At 51.0% G+C, this 18,177-nt stretch overlaps 6 protein-coding genes across 6 annotated transcripts; 1 reads left to right on the plus strand and 5 right to left on the minus strand.

Moving 5' to 3' along the window:
- Positions 1-422: 422 nt before the first annotated feature.
- Positions 423-2,542, minus strand: Z520_11745 (uncharacterized protein; the record flags this gene model as incomplete). Its single annotated transcript, XM_016782233.1, has 9 exons — positions 423-605; positions 671-972; positions 1,038-1,140; positions 1,219-1,550; positions 1,606-1,716; positions 1,778-1,924; positions 1,987-2,090; positions 2,154-2,294; positions 2,370-2,542. 9 exons carry the CDS (start codon positions 2,540-2,542, stop codon positions 423-425), a joined length of 1,596 nt encoding a protein of 531 aa, XP_016626692.1.
- A 4,050-nt stretch (positions 2,543-6,592) lies between these two features.
- Z520_11746 (uncharacterized protein) lies at positions 6,593-7,282 on the minus strand (the record flags this gene model as incomplete). Its single annotated transcript, XM_016782234.1, has 1 exon — positions 6,593-7,282. One exon carries the CDS (start codon positions 7,280-7,282, stop codon positions 6,593-6,595), a length of 690 nt encoding a protein of 229 aa, XP_016626693.1.
- Positions 7,283-8,351: 1,069 nt separating this feature from the next.
- Z520_11747 (uncharacterized protein) lies at positions 8,352-9,110 on the minus strand (the record flags this gene model as incomplete). Its single annotated transcript, XM_016782235.1, has 1 exon — positions 8,352-9,110. One exon carries the CDS (start codon positions 9,108-9,110, stop codon positions 8,352-8,354), a length of 759 nt encoding a protein of 252 aa, XP_016626694.1.
- A 227-nt stretch (positions 9,111-9,337) lies between these two features.
- Positions 9,338-10,367, plus strand: Z520_11748 (uncharacterized protein; the record flags this gene model as incomplete). The annotated part of the gene is made up of 2 exons (XM_016782236.1): positions 9,338-9,790; positions 9,885-10,367. 2 exons carry the CDS (start codon positions 9,338-9,340, stop codon positions 10,365-10,367), a joined length of 936 nt encoding a protein of 311 aa, XP_016626695.1.
- A 1,229-nt stretch (positions 10,368-11,596) lies between these two features.
- Z520_11749 (uncharacterized protein) lies at positions 11,597-11,941 on the minus strand (the record flags this gene model as incomplete). Its single annotated transcript, XM_016782237.1, has 2 exons — positions 11,597-11,704; positions 11,789-11,941. The coding sequence occupies 2 exons, from the start codon at positions 11,939-11,941 to the stop codon at positions 11,597-11,599; spliced, it is 261 nt and encodes an 86-aa protein (XP_016626696.1).
- Positions 11,942-14,125: 2,184 nt separating this feature from the next.
- Positions 14,126-14,612, minus strand: Z520_11750 (uncharacterized protein; the record flags this gene model as incomplete). Its single annotated transcript, XM_016782238.1, has 2 exons — positions 14,126-14,269; positions 14,316-14,612. 2 exons carry the CDS (start codon positions 14,610-14,612, stop codon positions 14,126-14,128), a joined length of 441 nt encoding a protein of 146 aa, XP_016626697.1.
- Between the last annotated feature and the right edge of the window lie 3,565 nt (positions 14,613-18,177).

Genomic DNA, 18,177 nt, shown 5'->3' on the forward strand with positions numbered 1-18,177 from the left:
GGAGAGCCCTGAATGTGTGACGTCTCGTACAAAACGCAGGAAATCCTGCTTGGTAGACTGATTTACCCCGAAGAAACTGAACTGGAGAAGGAGAAGGAAGGCAAGGCTGTTAGGGACCCCGCTAAGAATAAGACAAGTGGGCCAAGCACAGCCAAGGTAAAACAGCAGATAAGGGGCGCATGCGGTATGCAGCCTACTCAAACCCTCCTCAAGGTTTGGAGTGTCTGTATATAGGGCTAGAGCTACCAATAGTAGGTTTTATTCTGCTGTTGACCTGTCCATTTACCTTCTTCCCTTACAATCAGGTGCTGAGGTCAATATAATTGCTATTGTGCTACAACATCGTCTTGATCCATGTGAAAGGCATTCACTGTTGGACATTTTCCAGTCTCAACCTGCAGTACCACTGTGTGTCTGAAAGCTCAGACATTTTTCTCATCGGCTGTTTCCTTGTGGAGAATTTCAATCTCTTTCGCAGTCTGTTCCAGGCTGACATGAGCCACTGCCTCCTGACCATCGAAAATCTTAGCGACCTCTTCAAGGGTCGGGCCCTTGGTTTCCACGAAGACGAAGTAAACCCAGACAGCCTCGACGCAGTCCCAAAGCTAGAGACACAAGGTGTGTTAGAACAGACATCAAAATCTTCAGGAAGTTGGATGGTGGGTCTTACAGTGTAGAAGAGCCAGAAGTTCCAAGCATGGGGCAAGTTCTCGATTGCGACAGGGTTTGTCTGGGCCGAAATGGCGAGAATGGCCTGAACGGTGATGTTCATGATCATCACGCCCTTGGCGCGGAGGTGGAAAGGCAGGACCTCGAGGGTATAGGCAACAAGCAGACCCGAGAAACCAATAGAGTAGAAGATACCAAAGATCCAGACAAAGACAATCTGGGCGATACCAAAGTTTTGCGCGTCATTATGAGTTTCGTATTCGCCGGCCATGGCAGTCCAGAGTGCGAATGAAATAACCATGCCTATAAGGGGAATACGTGTCAGTGATCCCGTATTGCTTTGAGTTACTTACTCGGCTAGTACATACCAGTAATAGAGATCAGGAAAAGCGGGCGTCGTCCGGCTTTGTCGACCATAAGCGCAGCGCTGATGGAGACGATCAAGCTGAGGCAGGTTGAACCAAGAGAGAGCTGGGCACGCCAATCAGTAACGGTAAGGAAGTTTTAGAAGTTTGGAGTGGAGTGCATGATGAGCAGTGTTGTACTTACACCAAGCTTCTGCACCTGCGTTGTGATGCCAGCACCATTGTAGACCAAATTTGCGTAGTTGGAAACAACAGCGTTACCGCTGTATTGTGAGATGATACCGATAGAAATGATGATGGCAAGCCTCCAGCGATTACCCCTGGTCTTGAAGAAGTCGAGGTAACTGCTGCTTCCAGCAATTTGCTTCTCAATCCGAAGAGTTTCGCCGATTTCGCGGTACTCAAATTGTACTGTAAGGTCCTGCTCATTACCGTTGGCATGCCACTTAGCCAAGGTCTGGAGGGCCTCTTCGTGGCGGTCCCTGGAGATCAGCCATCTGGGGGATTCGGGGATTCCTGAGAGAAGTGGTCAGCTTATGTCACGGATGAGAATCCAAATGCTCAGACGTACCCCAGATGAAGATAAGCTGGCAGATGGCCGGCACAATTTGAAAGAGGGTCAGGGCTCGCCACGACCAGTCGCTCTTTACGTATTGGAGGCCAAAGCCGATAACATTGCAGACTAGTTGCGGTCAGCGGGCTCTGCTGTGAAGCAAGAACAGGGGAGCAAGAAGATTCCGTACAGAAGCTTCCCAGATTCCACAAGCAGTTATACACGGTGGTCACCGGAGCACGGTGCTGGGGGTGAACAATCTCGGTCAACAACATTGGTGAGGTCAGCTGGCTGAGCGAGTTGCCGAATCCGAGAATGAAACGACCAGCACAGAACACTGGAGGTGGTTAGCTTCTGCGAATGTGAAAGTATGTGCCATCGCAACTATGTGCAACTCACTTCCATAATTTATCGAGGCAGTGTTGATGATACAACCAATAATCATGAAGACGCAGCCGACGACGATGCAGGGCTTGCGCCCATATCGATCGGTGATCGTCGGCCTTGATTTCAGCATTAGCCACCCAGCCACGCACTGGTTGCTTCCCCTGCACGCAAAAACTTACACGATGAACATGGAGAGAATGGAGCCGATGGTAAACATGTTGGTCAAGAGGCCGAGGAGACTGGACTTGGAAGGGTCCGTTCCAACGTTATGGAAGTAAGCCTCCCAGAAGTCGTACTGCTGCAAGAGATTGAGAAGCGATCTGGAGAAAAGCAGGCTCAGCAAAAACCGTAATCTCTAGACAATGCCAACATTGTTTCCGTCGCAATCGACTTACCCATCATACCCAGTGGTAGCAGAAGCGACCAAAAGACCGAAGCAGCAGTTGATGTAGAGCTTGCGTAGACCCTTGTCCTTCGTCCAGGACACCTTCTCGAAGTCCGGTGCCTCCTCGACGGCCAGCTGCCGGTTTTCCTGGGCCGTCACATTTGGTGCCTTGAGATCAACCATGTTGGCAATGGCTTCCCACAGAGCTATGTGACACTGGCAATATTGTGTGGAGAAGAACAATATGGCACGAAATACCAGGCCCAATGAGCGAAAGAGCGACTGCAGATGAAGACAGGGAGGTCTGTGTCTCTGGGGGAAGAGCACATGGCGACTAAATAGTATTGCGTTTTCGTCTCAGGGGCCGACAGACGACAATCCAAACTCATTCCCCAGACCCACCCTCGACTCTCCGCAGTTTCCCCATTGAACGCGGGGTCGGAGATCGAAACCGCCTCTAGCGTGGATCACCATGCATTGGATGGCGTGGAATCGCTGGTCCCCGGATAATATCTGCAACGGAACTATCGATTCATCGGGTCAGGTGCACGCCGGGTGAATGGAACAGTACAGGCTATTTCGCCCAGCAAAGGTTAGTCTGATGGGGTGATTGGTTGTGTCGCTAACTTTCCGTGGTCAGCGGCCGCTTCACGAACCGGTTAAATATCCAAACCCCTTGATTCTAGACTCACTCGCCGCCGTCTGGTTCAGTAGTGCATGTGTTATAGCCTGAAAGAGCAAACACCGCGCCATGTTCAGTTACGCCGTCGCTTTTGATTTCCCAGAATAGATCCAGGATTCCGGGTTCTGCACCGGGTATGTCAGGTTAATTGCAATTGAACCCGAAGAGTTGCCGCCGCGTGTAAAGCCCGGCACATTCCCGGCATATTCCCGGTAAAATGCCCAACACTGGGATCGGGACTTTGTAATCGTGCACGAGGGGGGAAGCATCCAACCAGTCTTGATGGTACAAGATCTTTATTTGCAAAAGTGGTGTGGTTCTTGCACTAGCGGCACCGTTATATCTGATTTACCCAACTGGATGATCCTATCTCTCAAAGGATGATTTGGATTCGGCCATCCTGTGAGGGTGCGACATGGACCTGATGTCATTGGAAGTATGTGATCAGACCTGGGTGCTTGAGAAATCGATTTCGTAGTGTCTTCCAGTCGAACCGAGTTAGGATCGCAGTTGGTCCATTTTGCGTTTGTCTCTCCAGATGAGGGTTTGCATTTAAGGTCCACATTCCAACAGTATGTTGAAGGGAGGTGCATGCTTGACCTTTGGCAGTAACATGTATCGTATTGCTTTCAACGAGTCTTTCCTGTCATGGTTAGTGCTAGGTCTTGAGCCCGTCCTCCAATTCATCGCCAGAGACATCTGTTCCAGGATGTTCCACAGCATGGTAGCGCTGCGGGTGGGAAAATCTTCGGGCTTTCTGCTCAAGTTGGTGGTTGGTGATAACTTGAAAGTTGAGAAGGAGACTCCATGTAATTGAAGCAGGGGGTTTCGAAATCTTGGGGCCCATTCAGTGCAATCTACGGCGTGATCTTCTGCTGCCATTGTGGGTTTTGCGGACGGCAAGCATGATTTCCTGCCTGCGTTCTGCTTGACCAATGAACCGCAATCGCGCCCAGTGCTTCATGGGAAGATGCAGTTAGGCTCGAGTCCTGAAAGCCGCCGGACTCGCTTCTTGCCAGGCATACGCTTGGAGAGAGATCTTGCCTTTCTTGCTCTTAATGAATATCACAAGAGATGGCATTAGCCCGGGCACACGCTGATCAGGAGGGTGAGAGGGCCGTCCTGAAGTTGAAGTTGAGGAGCTGGTGTTGCATCTGCGGTTGTTCTCTTGGCACCCGATCAGATCATGATTAAGGAGATTTTGGACTTGGTGCCGACTCTGGCGCTGCTCTGGTTCGTACGCATGCATCCCCCTGCTTAGTCTCTTGACTGTATGTCCATTGGCCAGTGCCTCATCGTACACACTCCCCCACGAAGAAAGTCAAAGCAGTTAAACCAAATAAATCTGCCAAGCTGATTTTCTCGACGGTTCAGTGCTCCTGGGTGATATCTTGATATCTCTCATATGCGTCTTCAACGGACGGACTCAACACAGCAGTGATTTGGGCGGTCGTTAAATCGTCGCAGGACCAGGGACGAAGTTATAGGACGTCGCGAACACTCAATTGACGCAAAGTGAAATGCTGCTGCATCAAAAGGAGAAATGCAAGGTAACCAGAAGACCATATCCTCGTCACCGCATCTCCAAGCCTGATGTGGCGTTCAGGCCTGGGGTTCTTGATGCCAAGGGAGGCAGCAGATTCCTTGTACATGTTTGCAGGCTCGCCTCCACGTTGACGACGATGCCGCGCTTCGCCTTTTTGGAAGGTGCGGTACGCCTTGGTGATGAACTTGCGTCCGCGAAGTCATCGTCGTGGGCTGCTTCACTCTGGGTGCAACAATCGGATTCACTGTCTAGCTGCCGCACACTGCTTCCGGCGACGACATTGTCTGATAGAAGTTGGTATTCCTTCAGAACTGCGCGTAGGTACTTGGTCAAGGCTTCCCATGATTTCAAGAGCAGAAGGCTGGTCGCAGCCAAATCACGATGACTGAGTTGACTCAACCGATGAGTTGCGTCTCTCAGATCTGTCATGGTTCATTGACTTAGATGCAGGAGAGACAGAAGTGCGAGTGACGCAAAAAGCGGTGAATCACGGGCCGCAGCCATTTGGCACAGGCTATTTTGCTCTTGAGGTGGCCGCCCTCGAAATGTCCACCGTGAAGTCCAGGGGTAGTGTCGAGGGTATAGGAGACGATGTATTGCGGCTCGCCTGGTGTGCAGAAGCAGCGACGGATAGGAGAGATGAGGTTATTTCCGTGGGTGGGTGGCTTCGCTCCATGTGGAGGAGGTCTCGGTCCGAGGGTCGAGTGAAAGGACTCCCGCCTAGACTCCAATAGCAGCTTGACCCAGTACAGGGATATCGCCTCGCGTGGTCCTTTCTGTGACGGTCCAATGCGGCAGTAGATTCGAACGTCCGCGTGCGACAGTCTGGCTCCTTACACCGGTAGGATTTCAGATGTGCGTCGAGGCATGTACTGGGAGCATTCGTGTCAGTGAGTCTTCAAGCCTTCTCATCATTCCTGGGAGGCGTACTGGTATTCGTCCCGCCACGGTATGGGCTCATGGCTGCAATCTGGATTCCCGGATCAAGGACAAGAGTACTGGTTGCTCACGTTGGGCTTAGTCGAGTAGTAGAAGTGTTCGACCACCCGTGCCCTGTCATGGCCAAATTCGCGGGCTTCTCGCATTCGACCGTGTGAATTTGGTTTCTGTTGTCTCCGTGCACCGTACCTCATTTGTTTTCAGGAATCGGGTGCAAATCGTTCTGCATCGTGCAAGGGTATCAGTGTCGGAACGGAAGGCCAACAGGGCAGGAAGCAATGAAACAGCACCGAAGAACGACTGAAAAATGCCACTATGCGGGCAGCCAAGAGCTGTACATGAAAGCTGGAGTGATGCAATCCTTCTTGTCATCCCAAGTATATTCGAGACTTCTGGTTTCGCTTATTCTTGGTAAGGCATGCATCGCTTCCCCACTCCTCCATAGCGTGTTCTGCTGGGTAACTTCATGGGGCACCACACGCAAGGCGAGGTGAGCGCATATTGTTTCGTCCATGCTAAGTGTCTGTGATGAAAAACAAGAGCAGAGCGAACACACGACGCTGGCTCATCTCGGACCCTGGATTTCGACCCACACAATCGGCTTTCATGGCACCCTTTGATCCCGCCTCCGCGGCGGGGATGCCAGGGTTGTCTTTGATGGGTCCCGTTTACTGTGCGTAATCATATGCAGAAGTGATCCGTGTTTGCTGGCTAGAGGTTCAACAGGATAGCCATTCCCGTGTGAGCTTCGCCCGTCAATACCCGTAGTCCGCGATTCTAGGACGTAGGCCTGATCCTGGAGTGGCCAGTGATCGGTCCAGCAACCCTAGGACCACACCAAGTGGATTGACAGAGTTAACTAACTGAGGAACTAACGAAGATGGAGAAAGACAAGGTGGCAATCAGTGCCGCAGTGTCACTCGCCTAACCTGCCTAATGCAGGCTCTGTGACTCGGACCAATCAGTTAACCTTCCTAATAAGGTTAGGGCAACTGCCACTACCATCCCTACATGATTTGTGTGCCAACAACGCAGCACGTAGACTCCAGCAAGCAATTGAAAGCATCTATCGATGTGCGCCGGCTGCCAGGGAGTAGCGCTCCTGGCTCCTCCAGGTGGCCTTTAAGAACAGGGTGGGCTTGATGAGGCGGAGCGCACCACTCTTCAGCGTTGGATGACAGCCGAATGGTCCCCAAGATGGATTCTCATTCTCCACACAGAAGAAGAGATCGAAGCTTGTATCTAAGGCCGTGTCTTGTCCTGTGTACGTCTCGCATGATGGTCCACAGGAGGCATAGGAATAAGACATGGAGCACAGTATCGATTGATGTACCAACTTCCTGGCAGGACGTACAGAAAACCCCTTCGCCTCAGGATCTCCTGGAGGATAGGGTTCCGCCTGCCGGAAATTAATCACTGTGAGCGTATCCGTCTCGGTCGAGTAAAGAACTTCCAAATCAACCATCCTGTGCAGGGTGATGAGTTTCGCCCTCGGAAATTTGTCCCAGAGATGCGCCGCCTTGACTTTGGGGGATCCACTTTCACCGATCAGTCTTTGAATGCTCAAGAGACTGCGGTCATCCCCTCCACGACAAGCAGGCGATCCCGTTCTCGAGATTCGTATTCTGAGTTCTTGTTTTGAAGAACGACTCGCAATGAACGCGTCGATAATGGCGTTAGCCTTCGCCTCGCGCATTTTCTCTGATATGTCGTCATATATGTACTTCTCTCCGAACATATCATTTTGTAGATTCATGGGGGCGGAAGAAGCTTCGGCAGGAATTTCGCGGGTGAGGCTGGACTCGAGGAGAAATTCAGAAAGACAGGGAGGATGTCACGCCTGAGTCCAGGAAATAGGAAGCTTAATAGATCTTTTGTAATCCTCGCCGATACGGTCTCCTTAGAAGCCGACGACGACACGACCTCGTGCTCATCAACATGGTGACCTGCCAAACTCACGTCTGAAAAATGGGCTGGACCCTGTTCTCATCTGATTGGAAAAGATTTAGACAAGTCGAGTCCGTCTCCTACTTTCAGTGGTTCTGGTTTTTGGTATTTAACATGCTTGTGGAGAGTTCATCTAGTGTATGTGCATAGTCGTTGTAGAAGTCTCCAGGCTTCGCAGTAGTTGTGGCTACCGCTATTGTCCATTGATGATCAAAGCAAACCTGGCTAGTGCTTTCCCGTAATCCTGCAGTCGATCAAGATTTCGAGCGTCTAGGTACGCAAGCACCAGGTTTTGTTGATTGACGGCTCCATATACCGCCAGAGTTGGCCAAGAAGGGAGTCTCTAATGGTTTGGAACCTTTTTGGCAGTAGCCGGCCAATCTGTGAAGATCGGCCGCATCCGTGGTCGCTTCGTTCACCACCCGTTATCAAATTCATGGACGCTTGTTGCATTGCCGCTGCCACATCATAGCATTCGATGATAGTCGTAGGAATGACGTTAATTTGGTCTTGATCGACAAGGCTCTGACGTCGAAGGACCGCGGTTGCCAGCTGCACCAAATTCATCGGTGGTGTCAGCGATTGAAGCAGGGTATTGTGCCCAACATGTCTTGGATACGATACCACCGCCTTTTCAAGAAGGACCAACCACTTCGGGAGGAGTTGCTGGGGTAGGTTTGGCCGTTCCTGCATATGGTCCTCTTCACGTCGAAAAAGAAGGCGGTGGACGAGGAGGCATACCAGGAGGAATGCAAATCGCCTGCGACTGGTTCGCTCCTCGTAGAATGGAGTCATCATGTCGGAGAAAAAGCACTCGGCCTCCAATATCTGGGACCACCCTTTGAGAACCGAAGTGTATTTCGGATTCCGGCTGAGAACTATAACCATGATGCCTTGTGGCGAAAGGTTCCAGCTAGCTTCGCTTCCAGCCGGCTGAAACTAGAAGCCACCTCACTGTACACAGCCAGGCTACCTGGGAGTGACAACCCGCTCAGGAAAAGGTGGCGAGGTAGGATGTCCAGCACCTGGCGCGGTCGATTGAAAAAGGTTTCCTCGTCCAAGTGTAGTCCGAGACCCTCAAGGGTCGATAAGATGTTCGGATATGGCGTTGATTCATAGCCGTCTGATGTCGGGTCCCATGTCGGAAGACGCGTGGGATTGGCTGTCCGCAATATGGGACGTAGGAGTGCTTCGAACTGGTCTCCAATCAGGAGGGGATCTTTGACGGTCTCCGTCGGCTCCAGGTCGGCTATCTCCTGCAGTACTTGCAACGCCTCGTGTTTCGGTGATGGCGCGGCCTGGTCCTGGGGTAAGATCGCGCCAAAGCTGGTAGTGGTGAAGTCAAAATTTACAAAGCTGGGCGTCAATATGACCACGAGCTGCAGAAGTGTGTCTGTCTTTCGTCTGTCTGCTGTCTGTGCCTGTCCACAAGCGCTTCTGGTAATGTGGGACTCGCTCGCAATGAGGAACTCGGATGGGAGTTGGCGGGGCCATGTTTCTGCCTCTACAAACCGCTTCTGGTACGAGGTAAGCGGCGATTGGCAGGTTGACTGACCGGTGAAGAACAGGACGATCTGGCAGACGGCATCCTTATGTGCTGGCCCCGACCATGAGAAGAAATCCAATGATTCCATCATGCTCACTGATGTCAGGGATGTTCCTCCCAACCCTGGTTCAGTCAAATCACACATAATGTGTGATTATTGTCATCCATCACACGCGCCACCCTTTAGAGAGAATGGCAAGGCAGGAAACGTGGCTATCGCCAAGGCTAACTGTTGTAACCGTTACAACATTCGACATTGGCGAAACAAGCAGAGCGTCTCTTCAGTCCTTCACATCTTCAAAATTCCTCTTCGTACTCATGACATCCTTTTTCCGCGGCAGTCATAAATGGAATTACCGACTGCAATGGGATGGAATAAAGAGTCTGACACATGATTATTTGACCGCATATAGGACCTTGCTGTTGGACACATTACAATTCTTGACGATTTGTTTACAAGCGACTGTCGTGGACCAGCGCAACAGACCTCCCCTAAACTATATCGACGACGGAGGGACCGCGCACCGTGATGCCAGAGAAGTCAAGGTTCTACACGCACGCCAGGCTTCTATGCTACTGGAGGAGAAGGGGGTGGGGGATAACAAGGATGACGACGATGACGACGATGACGGCGATGACGACGACGGCGACTGCGATAATACTGATTCATCCTCACCTTCCTCACATCCGGCCTGCACGAGCACTACATCGTCTGAGACTAATCCGCCAGAAGCGATCATTGAAGAATGTTCGAGCGAATGCCTTGCGACGGTACAAAGTCCTGTGGAAATGCGAGCTCAACTCGATCTTGTCTCTGCCCATGACGGAATAACCGCCAGCCCTCGCCGGTGTTGATGTTCAGAAGACAAAAATAGCCTCCAGCGAGTCGGGCAGATGCTTTTGGGGCTATATAATATCAACCCACATCACCGAAAGCCGGGCATTTCAGAAAGAAACGTTGTCGTGTCAAGGCAAAAATCGAGGCAAGCCTAAGAATCTATACGAGGAGTTTGCCCGCTCTCTCGACATCACGAATTCCAAGCTAGAACCTGTCATTCGACTGGGAGCACCCTTGATTCACATTGGGAAGTCGGGCTCCGCTACGCTTCTCCTATTGTTAGACCGGCCCAAAATGATGAAACAATTGAGCGTGGCCGACACAGAAAACCTGGATCGGGTATCCAGCGATGATGATCTTGTGGAGAAAATCACCAAGAAGTTGGATACAGCTATCCGCGATGCATATAAGCGATACCAGGAGGTCGCGGCCGACGTCTGGAACGTCAAGGGAAGGTCTGCCATGGTCGATAAAATCGATAACATTATGGGCAAGCGGATCAATGCTTGAGGCGCATTGTTGATGCCGGAAACGAAAATGATTTGGACAGGCATGCCGGTCAGGCAGAGACTGTCACTTCTCAGCGCAAGGGTGCAGAGTGTTGTTCCACCTCAGCCGTGACTCTCTCTGGACGACGGCTTCTGAGCTCGAACGGTTTTACTTCACCACCTTCGCCTTGGCAGCACGATGTCGTCGGTCGGTGCAGAAGCCATGATGGTCGCTTGGGAGACGACAATTTTGGCGGAATGAATTCGCTGGTGCGGCCGCCCTTCACCCAGAGATGTCCACAGTGTTTGTATCGGAGAGTCCTCCAGCCATGAACGGATCGGAGTTGTCAAGACATGATGGCGAACTCTCACGCAAGCGCCGTCGGTTAAATGACCGGTCTGGCGTAGGAGCACCTCAAGATCTGGGGAGCCCGGAGACGCCTGGTCCTCCTGAGATTGCCTGGTTCTCAGACCATGAGCAAGGCCACTTGGGCAATCATGACGCCGATCGACGAGAACGAAGACTGCCCAATCACTTGGCAGATGAGCCCTGCGCTCAGCGCTGAACAAATGACACTGACCTGACCGTCCCAGAACTGACCATGAATGACGGTGCGGAATATGGGATCTCCAATATATCCTTGTCCAAACGACGACGCATGGAATTTCGTATAGGATCCTGAACGCAATGAATGGGGTTTTGTACAAGAACCCGACTGTTGGGTGAACCTTGCGATGGAACTTCCTTCTGCGGACGACATGAATATCTCGCCAACAGCCGCTCTGTGAGCTATCTACTTTTTGATCCTCTCTGTGGATTTACCAATTATGCACGCTCAACATTCCCCCAAACAATCCAGCCTCAGAATGGAGCTTCTCAGACACGTCAAGTTCGAGAATATCCCCCGCCTCCAGCCCTATTCGTTCGTCTTGCTGGTCAATCGACGTCGAGGCCACAATCTCTGGCTTGCGTTCCAATACTTCGACCAAATTCTGCTACTGCGTCGGAACTTCCAAGGACACATCGACTGCCGAGAAGCCGAAGTTATTTGGCGACCTGTCTACCCTTTCTGTTCCATATTTGTGACAGCACGTTCCTCGAATGGCCGCGTCTGGCCTCCCCAAGGGCTTGAGGCCATCTGCAGGGGAAGACTCGTCCCTAATTCCCCGAGGCGGCACCACCTTTGCAGCCACAGATATATCACCGGGACGTTCTTTCTCGCATGTTGAATTGGCATTATTTTGTCGGATTTATGGGTTTTCTAACCATATGATAAGAATGAATTGGTCCTCTTGAACGGTCAAAGTGTCCTCCGAGAAGAATAGGACCTCCGGACTATGGCGACGGATACTGTGTTTCTGTAAGCCTCGACGTTGAAGAATTGCATCGAGCATCTCTAATTAGTCAAATTGTCGTCGCTCAAAATGCCAATGCTCACTTACCCTCTTCTCCTTGAACACGAAATAAACGCGTTTGATTGCTGAAATATTCGGTACTTGGTTCACTGGGGTTCGCCAGACTCCAGTCTGCTCCGCAGCTGGGACGAGATCTTCGGCACGAAGCTGGATAGCCTGGCACACCTTACGGAGCTCCATCTACGTCGCCAGGAAAGGTGCGGGTATGGTGCATCTTATGAATCGACGCAGAGCTACACAGGATCGGCTCAGTAGAGCCCGGACGATTGGGTATCTAAGTATTTCGCACCCCCGTTGGTTAATACTCGATGTTGGGCATACGGTGTTAGGAAATTTGGGCAAGGGCAATTTGTTTCGGTGCTGATTTGTTGACTGATAACGGTTGACGGGACACGGACGAGCCAAGTCAATGTCAACTCGAAGGTACTACGCGACCTAATGGCTTTGACGGTGAAATCGGCGGCACGGAGTGATTTGCCTTCAGCTTGCGTGTTCCAATTGACGAGAAAGCTCACTTTCATGCGAATGATGGCCCAACACGAGCATCACAAGCTACATGTGCAACATGCGCAAAGATTCTAGGCGAATATGACCGCTCATGATTCGTCATTCAAGCGAATCTCGTCATAGTGTAATGATGTGTCTCGCAGTTGCTAGACAACGTGCGGGACTGGCTGAGGAAGTTCGTCACTTCAAGAAGACTAAAAGAGATTCTTCGGCAAATTTCTTCTGAGGAATGACCCCCTCAAGAGCAAAGACCGCCACCATTGTCGAACCGTCGAAAGACCCGTGAGGTCGATCAGATCCATGGGTAGAACCGTGTTCAAGTCAACTCCAAAGCTTTCTACGTCTCTTCAAGGTCTTGAGCCTCTGGAAATTGTGCAGGTCCCTACCTCTATCAACAGTGAACCTTGGTCAGAAGCAAACATCATACCTTTATTCTTTCTTCTTGAAGAGGTCGACATCTTGTGCCTTGTCCAGATTCGGGGTTTGAACGAAATCCCAATTCGATGTGGAGGGTTCCCGACTCCATTTCGAGCAGAACCCGTGTTTGGCCGTTCGCTATTACTTCAGGATTAGGGTTGGTCTCCTGAGAGGTAGGAGGTCTCTGTGGAGGATTGCCTGGGTTTTCTAGCATAGCGAAGGATGAGTAGAGGAACGAAGGAACTGCGAGCACTCGGTTTTGCGAAAGGGCTTTTGGGGAAATGAAAGCGGAATTCCGTATCCTTCAGTCAGTTGGTCTGCCCTACGACATTGAAGTTGAGACGGCCACGCTGACCTAAAACAAATTCAGCGGACCACTGAAGCTTGCTGGAAAGGCGCACTGATATCAGATTCGAAAGCGATCTTGACGAACTCGGCGACACTTCTCGAGGATACAAGATGTGAACACGTGCCTGTCTAACATGTGCCAGACTCTCGGGAAAGGTTCAGAACGAGGCCGACACGGTAACAGTGATGAAGAGATCCCCTTGTTCTAGCACTCAGAGGGAGCTGGTGGTATCGCCACGGTTGGGCAGCGGCTTGTAGAAGTGAAGTGTTTGCCGAGCCCCTTCACGGCCCTCCATGCCCGCCATCGCAGAGGACTCTTTATCTTCACGCTTAATGTTCAATTCTCGGGTCTGGATTAGAGCAAGCTTAGTATCTTCGATGTTTGAGATGATTTTGCAAAGCCGCTTTTCCATCCCTCGAAGAATCGATCGAGTAGGTTGAGAGAGGCTCAGCAGACTCGGCAGGTTGAGCAGACTCGGAAGCTAGAAGTAGATTCATCAAAGTGTCGGGCGAAGGAGAGGCCATGATGTTCCAAACAGGTCATTTGTGGCGGAATGAGCAGAGAATTGGTGTTGCCCGGAAAGATTGTCAACTATTTCAATTGATCTACGAACTGGATCTTCTGTGGGAAATGATCACAATGAGCGAGCACGCTCTTCAATTGTGAACACCAGGAAGGCTTTAGTCCCTCGCCGGAGCAAGGACCCATATCCGTTTACTTTTGGCTCGCGGCACACCTCCTTCTTTCTTCGACGGAGTGACATAGAACCCAACGACAACGTCTGCTATATCAATCTAGTCTAGTGTCAACTATTTCTCGACCCAGATGTTCCTAGAGTAAGATAGCGAGCAAGAATTGCCTTGGACATGGCTCTAATTCCATATTCCATCGCAAAACCTCGCATCATGGGGAGCTATCCTCATTGCCCACCCTCGTTGCCCATATTTTCGCCGTCCACCTCATCGTCAAACAGGGCACCTGACAACGCATATCCAAAGTCCAGAGCAATCCCTCCAGCGTTCCCCCTCCAAACCAAAAGTGGATGACCGTGGATGACCTCCGAAAGATAGTAGATAGCACTATGGGCAGTGTTAACTGTACATCCTCTCTGGAGGGCGATAAAATTCCTTGATGAACTCCTCGCTCACATCAAGGGCTAGTTGGATATGTTGGTCTGTCACCGGAGCATTTCCTTGCATTGCTAGCGCGTGTGCTGCGGCGACAACATTTTTGATCTGGCGGAGATCAGTGACAAGATGTTGCATTGCATAATCGACGTACCTGCCAACCGTTGAGCTTCGGAGCGGTCAGAGAACCCAGGTCCTTGATACAGGCCCCTCCGTGGGGAGTATCAGCTCGTTTCAATGTGTTCTGCCACACAGATCTCCTCTCTTCTAGGCCAAGATTGTCGTACTTCAGCGGGAGATGAATGCGGCTCAAGATTGCGTCATCAAATTCTGACACACGATTTGTTGTCAAGAACAAGATAGCGCTGCAATATTCGAGCTTCCGGAGAAAAATTGCAACGAGGCTGTTGCGGTACAGATGATTTGGCGACCGCCTCTCAAAACCCTGCATCTTGCAAACTAGCCTAAGATACTCGGGCCACCTTGCCAGTCTCGCTTTTAAGTTGAGCTGACGCCGCACGATCGATTTGCAAAAATCGCCATCTTGCAATTTCGCCAGAGTCATGGCATTGGCAACTTCTTTAATTCTGGATTTGGAAGACCTAGCCAGGAAGGCAGAATACAAGGCGGAGACCTTGAGTGACATCAACAGCTGGCCCATACGAGAAGACTATCATGCGTTGGAATCTCTGTGTTTGCGTTTCTCCGAAAGCGCGGTCAGATTCTCAGAACAAATGGACCGTTTCAAAAGCGAGCACGCCAATTGGTCTCGGGATAAAGGGAGAGAGATCGTGGCTCAAGCAGAAACCGATACTGCGCAGCTCATTGCCAATGGGAACATGGAATCCTTCAGGCCCTGAGGCCAATGGTAAGTAGGACGTTGAAAAGTGGGAGCCATGACAACTAAAACCTTGTCACAGAACAAGCCGCCATTGAGGCTGCTTTCCTGGTCCCTTCTGCGCTGTTTGATGAGGTTGGAAAGTTGCACAGTCAAACAACTCCTGAACAGACTCACACGATCATACTGACAATTCCCATCGAACGACGGGTTGCCTCCGTTGTCATCTCAATTCCGCGCACTCAGGCAACTCAATTCTGCCATGAATTCCAATTACCAAACATCTCCAATTTTGGAGGGTTATGAGTTTGATTTCGACCAAGAGTGCCTCGAACGACGAACCGGCTGGCACACGACCAATATACGCACCCTCTTTTCGTACGACTTCCCACACCACCTCCTCTTTATCAAGCACTCTGATACAACCAAAGACTCTCGAGGGCGGTTTAGGTCTGAAGACAACCAATCGCTCTGTGTCGTGACTGGGAATGATTCAGGCGTGGTAATAGGTCCAATCGTTGTCAATGGAAACCTTCGAGACGTTGAATTCGTCCCCAAACTGTAGTCTTTCAGTTTTCAGCTCCAAATTCACGGATTTGTCAATGATCGCACCTTGAGCGCAGCCTCTCCCGAATTGCTTTGATCTTCCGCAGCCTCCTCGGATAAAGGATGTGCTTCTTGTGACGCCATTGAAATGAATGCGCTAATCCAACGTACAAAATGTTCGTGCAGCCTTCAGGACTCGCCCCAGAAGTCGCCGCGGGTCTTGCAGGGAGGAGGAAATTGGTGATGTGAAGTTAGGTTGCGCCATGGTGACTCGAGGATTGCTGCCCCAAAGACAGCACGGGTAGAGATTTCTTGGGAAAATTGCCAAGTTTGCAAAGAAGCCGGTTTTGCACATTCTGTAGAGTATGGGTTTCGTTATGACAAAGGCTACCCTTGCTGCCAAAGGAATGACATCCAAAGCGGCATAAAGCCAAGTGAAGCGCAGCCATCTTGACATATGACCTTTCTCTTCCACATGCTTCCGAAGGGGGCGCATGTTCGGGTATTGTCGAAGTGAACTGCTCGGTAGTTGCGCAGCAGACCCAAGCCCGACCTGAAAACCTGTCCAAATGGCCTGGTGGCAGTCGGAGTGTACGTGAGAAGTTAGTACAGGGGTATTGAATCTTTCTCCCCGCCGTTTGCAAAGGCGAGAGATTGGCAAAGTTTGCAAATTGACCTTTGTTGCAAATTCCGGCAATGCTGGTGGGGAGCACAACCTGCATTAGCTTGAGCGGCCGGAGCGGGTGGGATCCAAAGCCTCCATGCTGGGTCATCTGAAACGGTCACTGGTAGTTCAGTCACATCATGTTGAACAGCCGTCGTCGTATCTGCTCCGTCTCTCTCTTCTCTGGATATGCGTCCAAGTCTCATCGATCCTCAGCCTCAGGTCAATAGCGTCAAAGAATGAATTGAACGCACTGGCATATTCCCAATAATGCGGATACCATCCAGCAGTTTCCCAGTCAACAATGCCAGTAATTTTGTCACCCTGGATGAGAATGTTTCGGAGTGACAGATCCCCGTGTGTCATGCAACAAGAGTAATCGCGGCTTTTCTCCATCTCAATCATGTTATCCAGTTCCGCGTGACCACTCTTCTCTTCAATACCTCCACGCAGTGCCTTATGAAACGCTGGGACGCTATCAAAAGGGCCAAAGGGTCCATAATGGACACGTTCATCATGAGGTGGGGTAAGGTCGACTGAACCAACGTAGCCAGGCTCTGGAGGAGTGTGTCATCGAAGTGCACAGATGTAGTTTTCCAGCTGACGCAGAATTTCACGCTGTCTCTCTTCAGACAATTCGTGGAATGCACCGGTTAGAGGAACGCCGGGAATTCGAGTCATGAGAATGTATCGGTATCCAGTTTTTGATTCAAAAGCCGTAATGACCCGAGGAACGGGAATCTGCGTATTCCGTGACACAAACTCCAACGTATGCGCTTCTGAGAGGGAAACATGCCGACCAGACTTTAGCACAAGGTTGAACGGTAATAGACGGACTCTCGGCGCTGGAGAACGTGTCCATCTATTCGGGATACTGCGCAGGAGGAAGAGGCGTGCACGTTGGAACAAAGTGTCATTGATCGGTCGAGAAGGGTCTCTCTCGTAAGGTAGCGATCGCTGAGAGTGCTTCGCACAGTGCATTTGGGGTGTTTGAACAGCGGATTGCAGGGAATATGGGGATGCCGACCTCGACAGGTGCGAGTCAGAGTCTTTCATCCAAAATACTCGCTTCCGTCCCGGCAGGAAGAATTGGTGAAAATGCAGACAGCGATGTTTGCGTTGATGTCCAGCGGTGCAGAGCGTCGACTCTACTTCTGTTGGTGCTGCCCTCTGCATTGTTGTATCCGATGATCGAATAGCTTCGTCCAGGTTCGCTCCGGCTAAAATCTGGTGATCTACCCCCTTCCCGCCGGATTCATCCTCCCTGGAAGTGCGCAGTTGGAGCAGCGCGAACCAGGGATGCTTAGGTACTGAGTACCTGGAGCGGCTGGAGCGGTACCCCCAAGGTGCCCCTGGGTGCCCCTGGATGTTCCCGCAAGCGCCCAGTTCCGGGCGCCTTTGGGGGACAATCAACGAGAGCCTTCACTACCGTACCTAGGTACTCAAGTCCCAGGCCGACGTTGCCATGTCAAGAACCAGCCAAACCCCAATCCGAATGGGCCAAGAACACTGTGGAAAATACGAAGAGATCGAACTACAAAACGTTCAAAGCACCAACAACCTCCTCGTCCGCGTTGTGATTGGGAAAATTACCAACGTGGAACGTCTTCTCCAAACGCTTCGAAATGTCCCTGTGGTTCACAAATGATCTGGGGTGGAGATGCCGCAGCTGGTGCGCTGACGCCCTCTGAGCTCAGCTCTCGCCAAAGATGGCCAGGCCCCTAGGAACTTCAGTGCTCGATTGGCGGCGGATTGAAGAGACAGCAAGACGTTATGTTGGAGAGAAAACCAGTCAGGGGCGCTTTGACGATTTGGCGCTACTACTGCGACCGAAGCCGACCTGGGATTTATTGGAGAACAAAGAGGTGGTGGCTTAGAGATTTTAAGAAGGCGAGCTTTAAATGAGTTGAAGGACTTGGACCTGAAATTAAACATACATATAGTACAGTGAATATATATTATACTCAT

The sequence above is a fragment of the Fonsecaea multimorphosa genome (genome assembly GCF_000836435.1).
Source record: "Fonsecaea multimorphosa CBS 102226 unplaced genomic scaffold supercont1.42, whole genome shotgun sequence".
NCBI lineage: Eukaryota > Fungi > Ascomycota > Eurotiomycetes > Chaetothyriales > Herpotrichiellaceae > Fonsecaea > Fonsecaea multimorphosa.